Source organism: Microcaecilia unicolor, chromosome 6 (assembly GCF_901765095.1).
Source record: "Microcaecilia unicolor chromosome 6, aMicUni1.1, whole genome shotgun sequence".
Classification (NCBI taxonomy): domain Eukaryota; kingdom Metazoa; phylum Chordata; class Amphibia; order Gymnophiona; family Siphonopidae; genus Microcaecilia; species Microcaecilia unicolor.
In genome coordinates this window covers 41,798,522-41,817,444 of record NC_044036.1, presented here as the reverse complement: position 1 = coordinate 41,817,444, position 18,923 = coordinate 41,798,522, and the positions used below count along the sequence as shown (strand labels likewise).

Here is an 18,923-nt window from a genome sequence, read left to right as displayed (position 1 = left end):
TAAGGATGTCCTGATGGTCTAAGTAGGATGGGCAGGAGTGATCCCTCTTGTTATGCCAGCTCAGTTTTCAAAATGACAGCTAAGACTTGTAGTGGCAATCTCGAAGTACTACCCCAAGGGTCAGGACTAGTAAAAATTATTTTCCTTTGTAATTTTTTTCCCCTGAGTGTATACTACATAACTACCTTTCTACTTTTTAACTACTGTAATATTAATTTACTAGGACTTCCAGAAAAACATTTACGAAGACTGCAAATTTTACAGAATGTATCAGCTACATAGATTAAGGGAGGGGAGGGAACTAGAGTTGAAAGAACTACTCCTTTTTTTTGGTTACACTACGTTGATGCTTGGTGAAGACACAAATTGTTTAAATTGTTCCTATTTATATTTAAAATATTGTATGGGATGGCTTCAGTTTGTATTGCTACTGTACTTACATATCACTATATCTACAGAAAAAGCTATTATGTTCAGCTGAATAAATTAATTTGTTTGCCCATTGCTAAGCATTTTAAACTACAAAAAGCTAGAGAGAAAATTATCCCAGGATGCAGTCCATAGGCCTGGAGTGCCTTGCCTTCAGAATTGAGAAGTTTTTCTTCCTGCTAAGAAATTTAGACCTGCCTTGAAGACATGGTTGTTTCAATAATTCATATTGAATTAAGTTATTAACTACAATTCTTGTTTTATATTTTTATGTATTTTAGGATTGAGAGATACATTTTCTGTAGTCATTTTTTTTTCTGTAATACACCTTGAAGTCTCCAAGAGTAAAGTGGAATATTAAATTAAACAAAACTTTCACAGAACCAGTCAGAAAGGTGTATCAGGTAGACACAGTGGGATCACACTTTTGGCTTCATTGGGATGATGGAGCACTGCTGGAAAAGGGTGCCTTGGGTTTCAAATGATTCTTAGTTAAATTTGAAAAGTTATCAGTGTGATGTAATGCACATGAGGAATGCTGAATATGCAGAATGTCAAGTAAGAGAATTGCAAACTGTCATTTTTTTTTCTTCGTTTCATTAGGGAATGGATTACTTGGGTTCTTGTCAGTATGTTCATCGAGATTTGGCATCAAGAAATGTCCTTGTTGAGAATGAGAACAGGGTGAAAATTGGAGATTTTGGCCTGACCAAAACTATTCAAAATGATAAGGAGTATTACACTGTTAAAGATGATCTAGACAGTCCTGTCTTCTGGTAATTTGCTAATGATAGCTATTTAAGTCTATAATGAGTATTATGCATATAAGTAACATAGGAACTGTTTATTGAATTGTCCCTTTTATGAATTAGAGTAGTTTGAAGCTACTGGTGTGTAGCTGGGTATTGTATAGTTAGCAGATTATAAACTCAGCTACAAATGAAGTGTAAAAAAATTGCATTTTTTTTTTCTCTGATGCTGAAACAAGATAACATGGAATAAGACACACTGAGGTAAAGTGAGTTCTGTGTACTCAGTGCCCCAGTTTTAGAGTTTGCCCCGGAATCTTAAAATTCTGTGGTAAAGCAGGAAGCACAGGGCATGAATAAAACTTAAGTCCTGTTCTAGCTGATTTTTAGATTTTTGCAGTGCACTTTCACACGCTCTCGCTATCTCGCACTCTCTCACTCTCTCTCTCACTCTCACTCTCTCTCACTCCACTCTCTCTCAATTTAGTGCACTTGCACGGACCTGACTGTTGCATTGAACTACAGCCAGAAATAAATCATACCCATAGAGTGCTTTCATAGGTGCCTCTTTCTTCTGGCATAAACTTTGGGGACACAGATTTGTGCAGTGCCATATGTTTGGGCTAATTTACCAAAGTGTACTACACTATTAGCTGGTTTATAGTCGATAGCTTCCGTTGTATAAAACAGGACTTACAGTAGATACTGCACTTTCATAAATTTAGCCCCTAATGTTTCTTGTTAAATGAAGTGATTTAAATATTAAAATACCCAAAATATTGTGAGGCAGAAATTATCATATTACCGTTTACAGATAGATGATCATTTTTATTAAACTGACATTCAAGGCAGAGTGAGCAACTGCAACTCTGCCAAGTTACTACTTCTCTGTGCAGGGCTGCCTTTCAAAAATGATAATCGGATGATTTGTTCTTTTAGGTATGCTCCAGAATGTTTGCTTCATTGTAAGTTCTACATCGCCTCTGATGTCTGGTCATTCGGCGTCACCTTATACGAATTGCTCACTTACTGTGATGCAGATTGCAGTCCAGTGGCGGTAATTGTATTTATCATTTAAATAAACCTCACAGAATTATTTTCATATCTCAAGATGTATATATTTTTTTTCTTTCAAGTGCTGCTTTAGTTCTTTTGCAGAATATGGCAGCTGGCTGCAAGCTATGTCTGAATACCTGAACTATTTTAAGCAGCATTGAACGCACCTTAACTTCAGCTTAATTCCATCTTTGACAGGGGCAGGATTATACTAGCAAGTTTACTCAATCTATCCTCTGCATTTGATCTTGTCGACCATAATCTTATTCAAAGATTCATTGATTCTGGGCTGCCTGGCATGGTCTTAAAATGAGTTACCTCTTTTCTCAACAGATCCTTCTCAGTCTCTGTCTAGTCAGCTTGCTCACCTGCCCCTGGCTTTTGTTGTACCCCAAGGTTGTTGTGCCCTTCTTTTCAATCTGTTCCTCAGCCCACATGCTACCATTTGCCTGATTCTTATAGTAAATGACATAGTAACATAGTAAATGACGGCATACGGTCCATCCAGTGTGCCCAACAAGGTAAACTCATTTACATGGTATGTGATACTTTATTTGTATACCCAAGTTTGATTTGTCCTTGCCTTTCTCAGGGCACAGACCATAGAAGTCTGCCCAGCAGTGTTCTTGTATTAAGTTCTGAAGCTAACGTCGAAGCCCCTTAAAATTTACACTCCAGCCCATCCCTATCTATTTAGTCACGATCAGGGTATACCCGTAGAGGTCTGCCCAGCTCCCATTTTGTTTCCCAATTAACAGCGTTGCCACCCAATCTCTGCTAAGGTTCCGCGGAACCATTCCTTCTAAACAGGATTCCTTTGTGTTTATCCCAAGCATGTTTGAATTCCATTACCATTTTCATCTCCACCACCTCCCGCGGGAGGGCATTCCACAAATGTACCACCCTCTCCGTGAAAAAATACTTTCCAGACATTAGTCCTGAGTTTGTCCCCCTTCAACCTCAATTCATGTGCTCTAGTTCTACTGCCTTCCCATCTCCGAAAAAGGTTCATTTGCGGATTAATACCTTTCAAATATTTGAACGTCTATCATGTCACCCATGTTTCTCCTTTCCTCTAAGGTATACATGTTAAGGTCAGCAAGTCTCTCCTCGTACGGTTTGCAACACATATCCCATACCATTATTGTAGCCTTTCTTTGCACCGCTTCCAGTCTTTTTACATCTTTAGCAAGATATGGCCTCCAAAATTGAACACAATACTACAAGGGGGGCCTCACCAACGATTTGTAGAGGGGCATCAACACCTCCTTTCTTCTACTGGTTATGCCCCTCTCTATGCAGCCTAGCATCCTTCTGGCCACGGCCGTTGCATGCATTGTTTCTTCACCTTTAGATCCTCAGACACCAACACCCCAAGGTCTCTCTCCTGAGTCAAGCTTGCTAATCTCTCCCCTCCTATTCAGTATCTCTCTTTTGGATTTCTGTACCCTAAGTGCATCACTCTACACTTATATACTGTTATAGAAACCAAATAGATCAATGACTAAAAAAATTATAACAAATAAATCTATAAATCATAAAAATAAATGTGTATATTAATAAATTGTGCTCAGTATTTTTGGTGTATTGCATAAGATCCGAAGACTCGAGAAGTACAATATCACCACACCACCATCATCGCACACCCTTCCTCCACTCTCTATTAATATAGCTTCAATAATTATAACAATCTCAGTGAAAAAAATGAAAAAGCTACTTAGCTTGAGTGGGGTAGGGGGAAAAAGAGATGGGATAGTCATCATCTTAGCGTTCTTGTAGATGATCAAAATCAAAGAATAGTTTGAGTCCCCAGTCAGGTCAGTGCAAAACTTTTAAATCTTCAGAATCACCTTTCTTCTCCATGACTTATAAAACTGCAGTTTTATCGCTCCGTGTCCATTGTTCATAGCTCCCTACATGGGCCATGTTTCGCCAAATTATTGGCGTCCTCCCATGGCTGGATGGGGGCGTGTCCAAGATGGCGGCTCAGCTTTGAGTGTGTGTGCTCGAGCTCTCTGGACTTATACCTAAAAACCTGTTTCTTTTTTCTAAAAATACCTCATACAAAGAGGAAAGCCGTGGTAAAGAGCCATCCGCCATTGGTTCTTACCTCATCGCAGGTTCAGACGACGCTGGATCGCTTCACAACAAAACCCACGTTTATCTCCGGTGAGAGTTTGCCCGCTGTGAGCGCCGACGAAGGAGCGACGGCTCACTTGGGCTCAGAGATCTTTTTGTCCCCGCCGGATATTAATCAACCACCTTGTCCAGCTCGTAGTCGGCAGTGGATGTCGGATCTAGCCGCTTTGGAAGTCGAAGGCGGCGGATCTGCAAGTGGTGGCTCCACCCCAAAGCGGACCGAGAAAACAACTGTGGAACAGCAAGCTCCCCAGGTGGTTACACTGGAGTCGATCTGGACCGCTATTCAAGAACTGACTCAAACTGTAGCGAACACGGTAAAAGAGACTTCCATGCTTGTAAGTAAAGTTGAAGTCTTAACTGAAGCTATGGATAACTTTAAAGTAGACACTACTTCAAAAATAGATTTGATTCAAACAGAAATAACGACGCTGAAACTGACTAACAATGTTTTGATTAAAGACAAATTGATGACTTTGAGAAAGATTGAACAACTTGAAAATTGTAATAAGCGTTTGAATCTAAGGATACTAAGTTTTCCTGTCATAATTGGCTTGAGTCCGATGGAACTGTTTCGTAAATACTTGATTGAAAATCTACAATATTCCCCCTCTCATATTCCTCCAGTTAATAAAATTTTCTATGTTCCTTTGCCTAAAAATAAAGAGGGAGAATTGAAGCAGATAAGCAATCAAGTTAAACCACAAGAGAATAACCAGGAATCACAAGATCTTTCGGCGTTTCTGGAACAGTCTTTTTCAGCAGTCTCACATCGACAGACTTTATTGATATCACTAGTTTTTGAACAAGATCTTAACGCAATACTAAAAATGTACTTTAAAAATTCAATGAAACTTTTCTGTGGATCCAGGGTCTGGATTTATCCAGACGTAACTAAAACTACTCAAGATAGGAGAAAGTTATTCCTAGCGTTAAGAGAGGAGACAAGGGCAATTGGAGCCTCCTTTTTGCTATCCTATCCTTGTAAATGTAAAGTATGTTTTTTTTGAGTCGGATCAGTTAAAATCTTTCCTGGAACAAAAGCGGGTCCTCAATGTACCCCCAGTGTAATAATTTAACAACGGATTAATCTTTATTATGGTGGATTAATGAGCCAGGCCATTTTCTTTATTATTTCTTATTATATAAGACTGTTATTTCTTTATTTCTTTACTAGACACGTCTCCCTTCCCCCATTGTTTTGTGGTCTAAGGAAGAATATAAAAATGTATTTTGTTTTTTCCTCAATAATTTTTTTGCCTTTCTGTGTTTCTAAATACAAGATGTAATGCTTGTTAATTACAAATAAATGAATAAAAAAAAATATATATTATTGGCGTCCTCAGGGGAACTAAGATCAGTGTGATGTATTTGGAATATGGCATCACTGACCCTAGTGAAGGCCTATTCATAAGCTCACTTATAAAGCTTGGAAAACAATGACCCCAGTCTAGTGTAGTAACTTGACTTCTGGGGTCCAACTTATTGTTTCTGATAGTAACAATGGGCAGCTAGTAGTGTAATCAGAAGCCAAAGAAGCTACCAGAGCTGAAGGATTTGAAGTTGGACCCCAGAAGTCAAGTTACTACACTAGATGGGTCATTGTAAGTGAGCTTATGAATAGGCCTTCACTAGGGTCAGTGATGCCATATCCCAAATACACCACACTGATATGATTAGTTCCCCTAAAAAAAGACATGGCCATGCGATAAGATTATTCTTACCTTGGGATCATGTGGGGAGGAGGGGAGGGAGCACTTACCATACAGGGAGATCAGTAAGGGCTCCCGCAGTAACCCAGCACTGCCCAATTACTCCTGGGTTAGTGCCTCGCTAGAAATTACGGAAATATTTTCCATGGCACCGGAAATGGCGCACACTCGAGGCAGAACTACCACCGGTGGCTGCATTGGGCTGGCAGTAGTTCAGGGTTGCCTTGTGGCAAGCCATTGCCACACAGCAACCCTTTAGTAAAAGGGCCCAAAGTGTTTAATTTGTGCCTACCCTCACCAAAATGATTTATTTTTGTACAGTTTTATGCATAAGAATTGTAAGTACTGTTTTTTTTTTTAACCAGATGTTTTTGAAAATGATTGGCCCAACCCAAGGCCAGATGACAGTAACACGGCTGATAAGAGTACTAGAAGATGGAAACCGTTTACCATGTCCTGCAAATTGCCCAGATGAGGTACAGAATGCAAAAAAATAGTAACTGTTGTGTGTAAAGTAGCTAAGGAATTTGTTTCACATTAAAAGTTTGGTTAGAAAGGCAAGTCACAGTGTGATGCTGATTTTCTTTCATTTGGCTATAGATGAGAATCTAATTGCCTGCAGTCCTTTCATTTGCTATTTTCACTATGCTTTAAGAACCTGGTAACATTAGGGCACAGCTGATGCTAAATGAATTTTGTAACAAAAGGGATGTGAAGAAGGATAAAATGGGGATATGTATATGAGTACTAGAAATAGATAACTAATGGGTGAGTATCCAGTCTGGGCTGTCAGCATGTTTTTGTTTTGTGGTTTGTTTTTTTCTGTATACAACTGAAGTATTAAAAAAAATATGTATATGCGGCATCGCTGTACAGTTAGCAGTGCTGAATGCACATGTACTGTGCTGACCTCAAATAGATATACATATATATAAGTAATTTAGCAAGCCTAAAATAAACCACATAGCTGTATGAAAAGCAGCTGAATATCACCACTAGACATTACTTTGCTGAGGCACTATACAGATAGTGCTGAAGTGGCTACAGTGGTTTTCATCGACGCTGTCCGTATAGGGCCTTTGAAAATACTTGGTCAGCATACTCATAGGAGACCAGTTTTCAAAATGATTGGGGATACTAAATCCAACAGAACAGAGTCAAGGAGTTAACTTAATATTGGGGGTGCTCTAGCACCCACAGCACCTACAGAGCTGGCTCCTATGAGAGCATACTTACATATTCACTGGGGGTTGGAAAATGTGTAAGTCCTTTTGCCTGTTGGGCTGGAGAAGTCCAGTTCAGTACATGATGATTTCCTTCATTTCGAACATGTAGAATGGCAAGAAATGCATGCATATCAACTTGATGCACATTAATTAGTAGGTTAACATGCATTAAAACAATTTTGGTTGCACATTAATGAATACATATCCCTGATCTATAGTATAGTCTTGTTCTTAGGAGCTTTGTCTGCTTTTGCACAGTCTCATTTACTGTGAATGACTGAACTTTACTTAAACAGTATAAGAATGAGAAGTTTTATGAATATATTGTAATCAAACATTTTTTGTTCTATTTTATGTTAACAGGTTTATCAGCTGATGAGAAAGTGTTGGGAACAAAATCAGAGCAGCCGGACCACTTTCCAAAATCTTATTCCACGATTTGAAGCCCTTATAAATAAACTGTAGATACTGTTTTTATAGACTGTCAGTACTTTTACCTGGTTCCGTGGAATGCAGTGAAAAGCAGAATAGTGAAGCTGTTATGTTCTGGTGCTTCACTTGCTGCTGTGGATTTTTTTTTATGTTAATAGCATTGAAAGACTTTAACAGTCATTGGTGGTTTCAAGTAGGTCAAAGGTTTCAGAATGCCCACAGTGGGCATTAATGATATTATGCTCTTATAATAGCCCAACATGCTGATTAAGTTTTAAACTCTCTCTCTGGTGTGGCAGTGGACCAGCCCTAGAGTTAAATTTGGTCCTTAGCAATGTCTGATGAGACCCCCCCCCCCCCCAAAAAAAAAAAAAAGAAACCCAAACCATTTGTTTTGTTACAGAAAGCACGCTTCTGGAATTAAGGAGATATAGTAGGTTTAAAAAAAAAAGTGTGAGTAATGTATACTGCAATATAAACACACCTGAAGCGGAGTAGTCCAGCGTTCTCTGAAGACATACAAGCATAATATTCTCACGTGTGGGTGACGTCATCCATGAAACCTCCATGTGGCTATTGCCATAGTGCAGTCAGAAACTTTGAGGCAGTGCCGTACTACACATTCATGGGTTTCTTCCCACCTGATGCTTGAGCACGGGACCAGCAGTCTTGTGTTTTCATGTCAAACTTTCTCTATTTGGTGCCTTCCCTTTTTGGGATATTTTTCCTGTCATATTTTTCTTTTTTCATTGTTAAATTTCAGTAAAATATATATATTTTTTTCAAATTCTTTTTTGGCCTTTGGAGCCTTTGGGCCTTTTTTTTTTTGACTGAACAGCATCACCATTTTCGCTTAGAGATTTACTCGAGCTCCCTGGACCATTGAGCCTTTTCACCTTGTGTCAGCCATTTTTCCCTCCATGTCAAAGAGGGTACTACGGTGACCACTCTCCTTCTCTTCAACTGATTACTCCCCACTGACAACCTTCAGGCATAGGAGCCAACTTTTCAAAATGATTGGGGGTGCTGAAATTCTTTTTTTTTTTTTTTTTTTATACAGGTGGTGCATTTCCAGGGCCCCCCCTCCTCCGAGTTCCAGGCCCCCCGACTCCTCCGACTCAAGTGCCAGTCCCAACCCCAGCCTGACCTCTTCTCCCACAACAGTCCTCTGCCCTCGCCTTCCTGCGGTCCACCCAGAGTTTAAAACTCATCTTACCTTGGGGTCCTGGTGGCAGCAGTGACTAGAGCTGAGAGAAGAGGGAAGGCTGAAGCGCCGAGCCTGCTTGCCTTTCACTGCTGCCGCTGGGACCACATGGTAAGATGAGTTTTAAATTCTGTGCGGCACACAGGAAGACGAGGGTGGAGGACTGTTGAGGGGTGGGCAGGTCGGGCTGGCTGGGAACTTCCAGTGGGTCAAATATTGGGGGTGCTCAAGCACCCAAAGCATCCAAGGAGTCGGCGCCTATGCTTTCAGGTTCCTTGAGGTCTCCCACGCCTAGACAGGCTATAACTCAGGTTGCCTCTACACTCCTTTCCCAGCTGGTACCAACACCTTCCCTACAGGAAGCCTAACTGAGGATACATCAGAGAGACAGTCGCAGAGGTCCTGCACACCAGCTTGGTGTCAACTGTTGGGGGCAGCACAAACCCGACCGATACATGCATCGACATTGGCAGAGAAACTCTCTCCTGGTTCAGAGAGACACCTGCCTTGACGGCCTTCCACACAGAGCAGACACTGTAGTCGACACACTATTCCAAGACGAGTACTTTGAAAAATCAGACTTGGACCTCTTCTGGGAGTCAGAACAAGATCCACATGACCTCTCAGCTGAGGAGTCCTATGGCATTCCATCTGAACCTTCTCTAACACCAGAAAGGCATGTCTCCTCCAGAAAGTACATCCTTTCCTGATTTTGACTGACGAAGAACCTCATTCAGTGCTCTTTGATGTTCTAGGTTATGACTGTCCTCCTAGAGAGGGAATCAGTGTTCCCTTTCATACAGTTATGAAGGATGCTCTTTTCAAAAACTGGGAAGATCTGCTAACAGTTCAAGTTGCTCCAAGAAAGTTGATACAATGTACAGGATATAGAAGTGCACAGGGTTTGAAAAACAAAACAAAACACAATTACCCCATTATTCTTAGTTGTGAAATCTGATTTAAAGCACTCACGCAGTGCGAGATCTCATGCCTGTTCTCCTCCAGGCAGAGAATGTTTCAAGCCTCTTTGCGTAACCAACCACATATTTTCAACTTTTTTCCACAATCTACTTAGAGTGCTGTCTCCTTTGCAGGCTTCCTTCCTGCTGTAAAGGCTACCGAGTTCCTTAAAATCGACAGGAAACTTCTAGATTGTTTCAAATATCTAGCAAGACAGGCCTTTAATTCCTTTGACGTCTTTTCTCGTATTTCTACTTTTAGGAGTAGCAATGAAACATCTTTCCTGGCTCAGAATTTCCGATCACAAATGTGCAGTATAGGAACATTAAGCAGATTTCCCTTCTCGTGGAGATAACTTTTGGTGACAGTCAAGGAAGTGGCCGACCTGATTAAAAAACATACAGCTACCATTAAAACTCTCTCCAAGCCACAGCCCTCTACCGCTGCTGCTTCTAGAAGATTTTCAGGAGGATTTCACCATTCTATTTCCTACACATCTAAATGTCGTTATACTACTACTGCTCCTCCTCAGAGAACTGCGTTCCAGCGCCCAAACCCACGACAGCAATGGGGGCAGAAGTCACGGGCCCTTTCTCAGTCTAAATAGCAATCCAGTTTTTGACTCCTTACTAAAGAACATTTCCACCATTCAGTTGTCCGTGCCAGTTAACATACTGGTGGGAGGCAGGCTGATCTTCTTTCAAGAGAGGTGGTCCCTCAAATCCTCCGACCATTGAGTACTTTGGGTCATTCAGCATGGTTATGCTCTGCATTGGGAAAGGCGGCCTCCTGACCACCACCAAAAGTGTCTCATTTCAACTCCCTCCAAATGATGGTATTTCGGGAGGAGCTGTCGACCCTCCTCCGGCAAAAGGCAATAGAACTAGTTCTTCTGCCAGAGAGGGGTTAAGGATTTTACTCCTGATTACTTTCTCATACCAAAAAAGATGGGGGGAGTTTGACCAATTCTCAACTTCTGGGTTTTGAACAAATATCTCAGAACTGCCTAAAGGAGACATACACCCACATATCCATTCTTCCTGCTCACAGGAAGTTTCTGTGTTTCCACTGTGGGACTCTGCATTATCAATACAAAGTCTTGCCATTCAGCTTGGCCTTAGCTCCTCATGTTTTCACAAAATGCCTGATAGGTTAGTTGCAATGCTGTGCAGGTGGGGCATACATGTCTTCCCCTACCTCAATTACTGGTTGATCACATCAGCCTCTCTACAGTCAGCGCACACTTCCATTCTAAAGGTGACATTGTACTGACCCCCATCCCCAAAAATACAACCAGCAAGATCAGCGACATCACAGACTACAGACCAGTGGCTTCAATTCCACTATTGACTGAAACAATGGAGGGTCTTGCAGCATAGCAACTAATGGAATACTTGACACAATTATCAATCCTTCATAACTCTCAATGAGGTTTTAGACCACAACACAGCACCGAGACGGTCATAACCACCCTGATAACGAAGTTCAGAAGCTTAATAAGCAAAGGTCACAATATACTTCTACTGCAATTCAATATATCAAGGGTGTTACCTAGTAGACCACACAACACCAATGGGCCTGCTCAACATAGGAATCGGTGGAACAGTGGTAACATGGTTCAGTACAGATCCTACATCATATAATGATGCCTAACCAGACATCAGCCTCGTGAATCTCTAAATGTGGGTTACCACAGGGTTCCCCACTATCACCAGTACTGTTCAACGTAATGATGGCACCACGTGGCAAAAAACTGGAACTAATGGATCTCAACCCATTCATAAATGTAGATGATGTTACCATCTACATACCTTTCAAAAACAGCATCACTGAAATATTGGACAGAGTAAAAAAAAAAAAGAAAGACTGGGCCTCTCATGGAAGAATGGGCAGCCACTTTCAAACTAAACAGAGAGAAAACCAAATTCCTGGTTTTATCCAGCCCGCACAACCCCACATCCCACCAAAATTTCACAAACAACCAACAAGCATTTCAGATTGAAACAAAATTAAAAATATTGGGAATCATTCTCGACAAACACTTAACACTGGACAATCAGATATCAGCAGTAATGTCAAAATGCTTCAGAACACTGTGGAAACGGAGAAGGATAAGAAACTATTTTTCCAAACAATCATTCCAGATAATGGTACAATTGAGAATACTATCACAACTAGACTACTGCAACGCAGCTTACGTAGGGTGCAAGGAAAGTACAGTAAAATTGCTACAGACCTTCCAAAACACAGCAGCAAGACTTATACTTAGAAGTCGAAATATGAAAGAACACCCCACTGCTCACAACACTACACTGGCTGCCAATCAAGGTGTGCCTACTTACTCATTTACAAGATACTATTTGGAATGGCGCCCGACTATATGCTATATTTGATAGAACTGTCCACAAGAAATGCTAGCCCAGAAACCAGAGGATACCTACTTCACCTATCCAACTGCAGAAACATAACCTACAAAACCATCTACACAGCAAGATTTAGGTACCTGGCTTCCAAATGGTGGAACTCGGTACCAAAAGCCACAAGAAACATCACTAACTATCTTCAATTCAGAAAACCTACCTCTTTAAAAAAAAATTCTACAGTTAACTGCATAAGCTACAGATGTCTCTCCCACATCCTAACTGTAACAAACGATTGTAACTTCACAAAAATGTAAATTGTAAGCCACTATGAACCAAAATCTGTTTTTTTGAATAACAGAGGGTTACAAGAATGCATAAATAAAAATAAATAAAATTCACTCTGCCATACGTCTCCTAGAGCTCCTCGGATTTGTAATAAATGACCCCAAATCACATCTTCAACCAGTTCAGACCTTGCAGTTCATTGGGGCTCTCTTGGACACTGTTCAGGGTCGAGCCTTTCTCCCACATCCAAGAGTAGACAATATAGTACATATCTCCAGTCAAATTTACAGTTTCAACCCTCCAGTCAAAGTTTCAGTTTCAGCCAAGTTTCTGTTTGTCAGATGCTCCATCTACTCGGCCACATGGCTTCAACAGTCCATGTAACACTATTGGCTTGGTTCCTCTTCAGAATACCTCGGTGGTCAATGTCCTCTCAGTGTTCTCAAGCCACGGGGACCACTCTCAGCTGTATTTGAGTTATTCCACAACTGCACCACACTCTACAGTGGTGGATGGTTCCACAAAATCTCATCCGGTAACCTATTTTTTAGCCTCTTCCACATCACAAAGTTATCACCACGGACACCTCCAAGGTAAGTTGGTGTTCTCATCTCAATGGCCTTCATACACATGGTTCTTGGCCGCCACAGGAGAAATGGCATCATATTAATCTAGCATTATGAGCAGTCTGAAATGCCCTCAAAACTTTACAGGACCACCTCCTCAGTAAGATGTTGCAATGTATTACCTCAACAAACAAGGGGGAACAGCTTCTTATCTCCTCTGTCAACAAGCAAACCAGATATGGACTTGGCAACTTCTCAAAACATCTCTATAAGAGCCATTTACCTAGCAGGCAAGCAGAATGATGTGGCAGACAAATTGAGCAGAGTCTTTTAGCTTCACAAGTGGACCCTCACCATGCTTGTGGCTTGTCAACTCTTCCAGCAGTGGGGAACTCCAGCAATAGACCTCAGAACAACAAGCTTCCCCACTTCTATTCCAGAATCTATGCTTCCAACCATGTAGATGTCTTCCTGCTTCATTGGGGAACAGATCTTCTGTACGCCTTTCCCTCTCTGCCTCTCATTGGAAAAACTCATCTGAAGCTGCATCAAGACCAAGGGGCCATGATCCTAATTGCTCCCTACTGGCCATGTCAGATTTGGTTCCCTCTTCATCATCCAAGGAACTGTTGAGGTTTAATCCGTTTCCAACCTTGATAACACAGTACAAGGGGTCCCTCCTGCATCCAAACCCCTGTTCTTTGCAACATGGATTTAAATCTTCCAGTGTCTTTAGGATACTCCTAGCCTCTAGTAAACCACCTACGCAGAAATGTTACCATTTCAGATGGAGATGATTTTCCTTCTGGTGTACAGCCAGAGCAGTCTACCCTACACTCTCTCCCTTCTCTTATGGAGTACCTCCTCCATCTTTCTGATTCGGGCCTCAAAACTAACTCAGAGTACGTTTGAGTGCTATTAGCGCTTTCCACTCTAGGGTTGATAATAAGCCAGTTTCTTTTCATCCCTGGATATAGATTCATGAATGGTTTCATTCATACCAAACCTATCAGACCACCCAAGTCAATCTGCTGTACTTCCTGTCTTCTTCCCAAAGCCACACTCTCATCCTGAAGAAGCAGCACTGCATACCTTAGACTGCAAGCGTGCTGTAGTACCTTTATCTGGAGCGTACTAAACTGCATAGGAAATCCTGTCAGCTTTTTATATCTTTTGATCCTAACAGATTGGAAATTCCTATCACCAAACAATACTGGCTTAGCTTGACTGGCAGACTGTATCTCCTATTTATTTATAACACTTATACCCTGCCTAATAAACAACTAAGCGGCTAACATTAAAAACACACATAAAATAACTTACATATATGCTCAGGCTGGACTGATCCATCTTGGCCATGTCACCGCTGACAGTGTAAACGTTATGGTGGCTTCAGTAGCCCATTTCTGCTCTGCCTCCATTGAATAAATTTGCAAGGTGGCAACATGGTCTTCTGTCCACACCTTCACTGCTCACTTCTATCTGGAACAGCATTCCAGGCAGGCCGGTTTGGGCAAGCAGTCCTGCAAAATCTTTTTACAATTTGAATGTCAGCTTCACCCTCTGGCCGTTTTTTTCCACCAGGCTCACTTTCTGCTTCTAATACCAAATTCATTATTAACATATTATACTGTATTTTTGATTCATATTTTGTAATTACTTCTTTTTAGCTTGTGTGAGAAAATGTGGGGTATAAATGTAATAAATATTGTGATCCTCACAGCAAGTGAGTCCCATATGTGAGAATATTATGCCTGCTTGTTCTCAGAGAAAGCAAAGTTACTTACTTGTAGCAGGTGTTCTCAGAGGACAGCAGACATATATTCTCACATCCCTCCTGCTTCCCCTTGGAGTTACCTTCTTAGCTTTCATATTATACTGCTGGTCCCACGCTCAAGCATCGGGCAGGAAGGCACCCACGCATGCGCAGTGGGGGCACTGCCTCAAAGTTTTTAAAGTAAATGTACTGTTGTAATGTCTGCACTGGGCTCCGTGGATAACACCCATATGTGAGAATATTTGCCTGCTACTTTTGGAGAGCACCTGCTACAGGTAAGTAACATTGCGGTTGAGAACCAACAAAGCCTCTGTGGCTGCTTGTGATCTTAAGTAAGTCATTTAAATCTCCTTTTCTGTCCCCAGAGGGCTTACAATCTAAATTTTACCTGAAGCAAATTGTTTACTGTGCTGAAAAGTGACTTGCCTTGAGAAAAAAGCATGAGCTACATCCAAAATTCCATCCCTCTTTTGATTTTTTTTTTTTTTTTTACTGAACTCCCAGCATAAACGACCAGAAAGAAGCTACCTTCCCTCCTGAGTAGACATCAAACCGAGTCTGATTATCATATGAATAAAGAAATACAATGTTAAATTCCAAAGCACTCAAAATCTAAAAGGCAATTTTTTTTCAAGCCTTTCGAAAGGTTTTAAAAAAAATATGCCCACATAGGTCAAGAAATCTGAAAATTGCTCTCACGCAATGGCACCTTTTACAAAGCGGCACTACTGATTAGCAGCACGCTGAATGCAAAGCCCATTCAATTCCCATGGGCTTCTTCGCATTCAGGGCACGCTAATCGGTAGCTCCTTTTTGCTATAGGAGCCAACATTTTGGTCAGGGGAGGAAATACTGACCACAGAGAGAGGAAATGCAAATATAAAATGAATGTTTGTCCCAAAATGCACAATTTCGAAATTGCCCCTTTAGTCAAGCAGTGTTTGCTGAATGAAGTCAAATGGGAGGGGGCACATCTGTGAGCGGGGTTTGCACTTAATATATGTCCATTTCCATTTTTTAGATTGTAAATGCTTTTATGAAATGTTTTGTTGAATTTTAATATTTTGTATTTCCTGACAAGTGTTTCGTTGTACATTGTGTGCTTGAGATTTTTTTTTTTTTGTCCAGACTTACACCAGTGTTCTGTTAAAGGAAGAATAAGCGCAATGCCAAGAACTGGAGAGAGAAATTACTTCTGTCAGCTAGTCCCGTAGTAATGCTTTGAATGGGAATTGGAACATAAGCTAAGCAGAAAGTTTCCTTTCTGCATAGAAATTCCAAATATTCCTGATGGAGTGTAAATACTGTGTGCAGTTTTGATCTCAGAGCTTGAGGCTTGAGATAGCAGAGCTCTAATCTGCAATTAGTTTACTGCCACCAGCTTTGTATATGTCACTGTTTATATTATAGATAACATTATTTTGGTTTTCAGTCTGCCCCCTTCAATTTAGTTTCTTTCCAACATCCATATATACCTCCCTAAACTCTTGTTTTTAAAAATAAAGAGAGAAATTAGATTCTCGGAAGCTAAGGGTAGGCAATTTTAGTGCAGCTGCAAGGAGTATTTTAGCTTTTTTAAAATCTGAAAACCTGAAATTTTGAATTGTTTTAATCCTGCAATTCATGCCTTTTGAATTTTACATTGTTCTTATATCTCTACTTGTCCAGTCTAAATACTACGCACTTTGTTAACCTTTATACAAATAAATGCTGTTATGAAAGATGTGCTATCAGTGTGCACCCTACAATCCATTCTTTCATTTTTATTTCTACAGTAGAGTATAGGAAGTCTGTATAATAGTTCCCTTTTCATCTGTACTGGACCAGTCCAGAAACCCACTGGCTCTGGACTGGTCCAGTAGGACTAAAAGAAAAAATTACCGGGTAAGGCATAATTTTACCTTTGAAAAGGTTTCTCAACAGATTTCTGTAACGATGAAGAATGCATCCCTACAAACTGGATGATAGCCAGAACTGTCTCACAATATCAGTGGCAGCTGAGCTAATGCCATGCTAATATTCCAAGGTAATTAATTATACACTTACCAGTGGCAAATGCTAGATGCTGCTGTTTATTTTTAAAAGCCATGGCAACAATTCTATGAATTGGAGCCTTATTTTAGGTGTCGCAAAGGGGCACGCTTAACGCCAATTCAGTAACAGCTTAAGGGCACATCTAAGCCGTTATAAAATACTAGCACAAAGCCACATTGGTGCACCTACTTATGGCAGGTCAATGCCGGGCATAAGTGAGTGTGCCAAGTGCGCCTTGCAATAAGAACATAAGAATAGCCATACTGGGTCAGACTAGTGGTCCATCTAACCAGGTATCCTGCTTCCAACAGTGGCTGATGCAGGTCACAAGTTCTTGGCAGAAACCCAATTAGTAGCAACATTCCATGCTACCCATCCCAGGGCAAGTAGTGGCTTCCCCTATGTCTATCTCAGTAACAGCCTATGGACTTTTCCTCCAGGAACTTGTCCAAACCATTTTTTTAAACCCAGACATACTAACTGCTGTTACCAAATCCTCTGGCAGTGAGTTCCAGAGCTTAACTAAAAAATATTTCTTCCTATTTTAAAAGTATTTCCATGCAGTTTCATTGACTGCCCCCTGGTCTTTGTAATTTTTGTAAGAGTGAAAAATTGATTCACTTTTACCCATTCTACACCACTCAAAATTTTATAGACCTCAATCAGATCCCGCCTCAGCTGTCTCTTTTCCAAGCTAAGAGCCCTAAACTCTTTAGCATTTCCTTATATGAGAGGAATTCCATCCCCTTTATCATTTTTCTCACTCTTCTTTGAACCTTTTCTAATTCTGCTATATATTCTTTGAGATATGGCAACCAGAACTGAATGCAGTACTCAAGGTGAGGTCACACCAAGGAGTGATACAGAGGCATTGCAATATTCTTGGTCTTATTTACCATCCCTTCCCTAATAATTATTTATTTATTGCACATTTATACCCTACAGTTTTGCAGGCTCAAAGTGGTTATAATGCACTGATAGGCTGTCACCAGATCAGAGGTGGTACAATTAAATTAGTAAGAATAGAAGGAACGGGAAGAAGAAATAGGGAAGGACAAGAGAGTCTAAAATGGTCCGTTAGATACATGTTAGGGCTGCAAATAATACGTTGAATCCTTGAGTTGGCTGAACCTTGACTGGCTAGAAGAAATGAAAAACGACCAGACACACCAAGATGACCTTGTACGATGGGAATGGAGGTTGAAATCCGCTCCACTAACTGTCCACTCCTGCTCCCAGGGCAACTGGTGCAGCGACCCCAATTACTAGATCCTGTTTGCTTTTTTTGGTCACCGCTGCATACTGGGTATAAAATTTCAACCTATTGTCTACAGCGACACCTAGATCTTTTTTCTTGGGTGCTGACGCCAATGTGTGCAACTGATGGTATTCTATACGTTTACACCATGCTCCACCCACCCATATGCCTTCTGTTTCTAGAGTAGCACCTAGCACTTATATGTATAACTGCCAATTATTGGCACCAATCACGTGCATAAGCACTACTATTCTGTAAACTATAAATTTCGGCACCAGCTTATAGAATTGCCTTCCAGATGGATAGTGTCATGCCATAATAGGTATCTCTCAATGGCCTGACACTATCCATATAAAAATGGGCTTTGTTCGGGCAAGCAAAAAAGTGTACATAATTATATAGTTTAGGCCTACTGTTTGACAGGCATAATCTAAGCAAATAGTGCCAACATCTGTTCATATTCAGCACTGCTACCAATACAGATAGCATTGCTGAATAAAAGTATTAAAGCACCAGCGCTTAACAGGACAGTTGTGTTTTCAATAGAGGCATGTTTCTTATCCTTCAGTTTTAATAGTTCTTCACTCAACACATAATTAAGCTCTGGAATTTGTGCTAGAGAATGTAGTAAAAGCAGTTAGCATAGCAGGGTATTAAAATAAAAAAAAGGTTTGTACAAGTTCTTAAGTCCATAAACCATTATTAAGTGGACTTGGGGAAATCTGCTGTTTAT

At 40.7% G+C, this 18,923-nt stretch overlaps 1 protein-coding gene across 1 annotated transcript in view; it reads left to right on the top strand.

The window, feature by feature from the left end:
• Positions 1 to 8,118, top strand: part of JAK1 (Janus kinase 1) — a 212,802-nt gene extending 204,684 nt beyond the window's left edge. Inside the window, exons 21-24 of the mRNA XM_030207520.1 lie at positions 1,033 to 1,205; positions 2,118 to 2,235; positions 6,451 to 6,561; positions 7,675 to 8,118. Coding sequence (XP_030063380.1) covers positions 1,033 to 1,205; positions 2,118 to 2,235; positions 6,451 to 6,561; positions 7,675 to 7,776 — 504 coding nt within the window. The 3' untranslated portion in view covers positions 7,777 to 8,118. The remainder of the gene's footprint in view (positions 1 to 1,032; positions 1,206 to 2,117; positions 2,236 to 6,450; positions 6,562 to 7,674) is intronic.
• Positions 8,119 to 18,923: the final 10,805 nt, after the last annotated feature.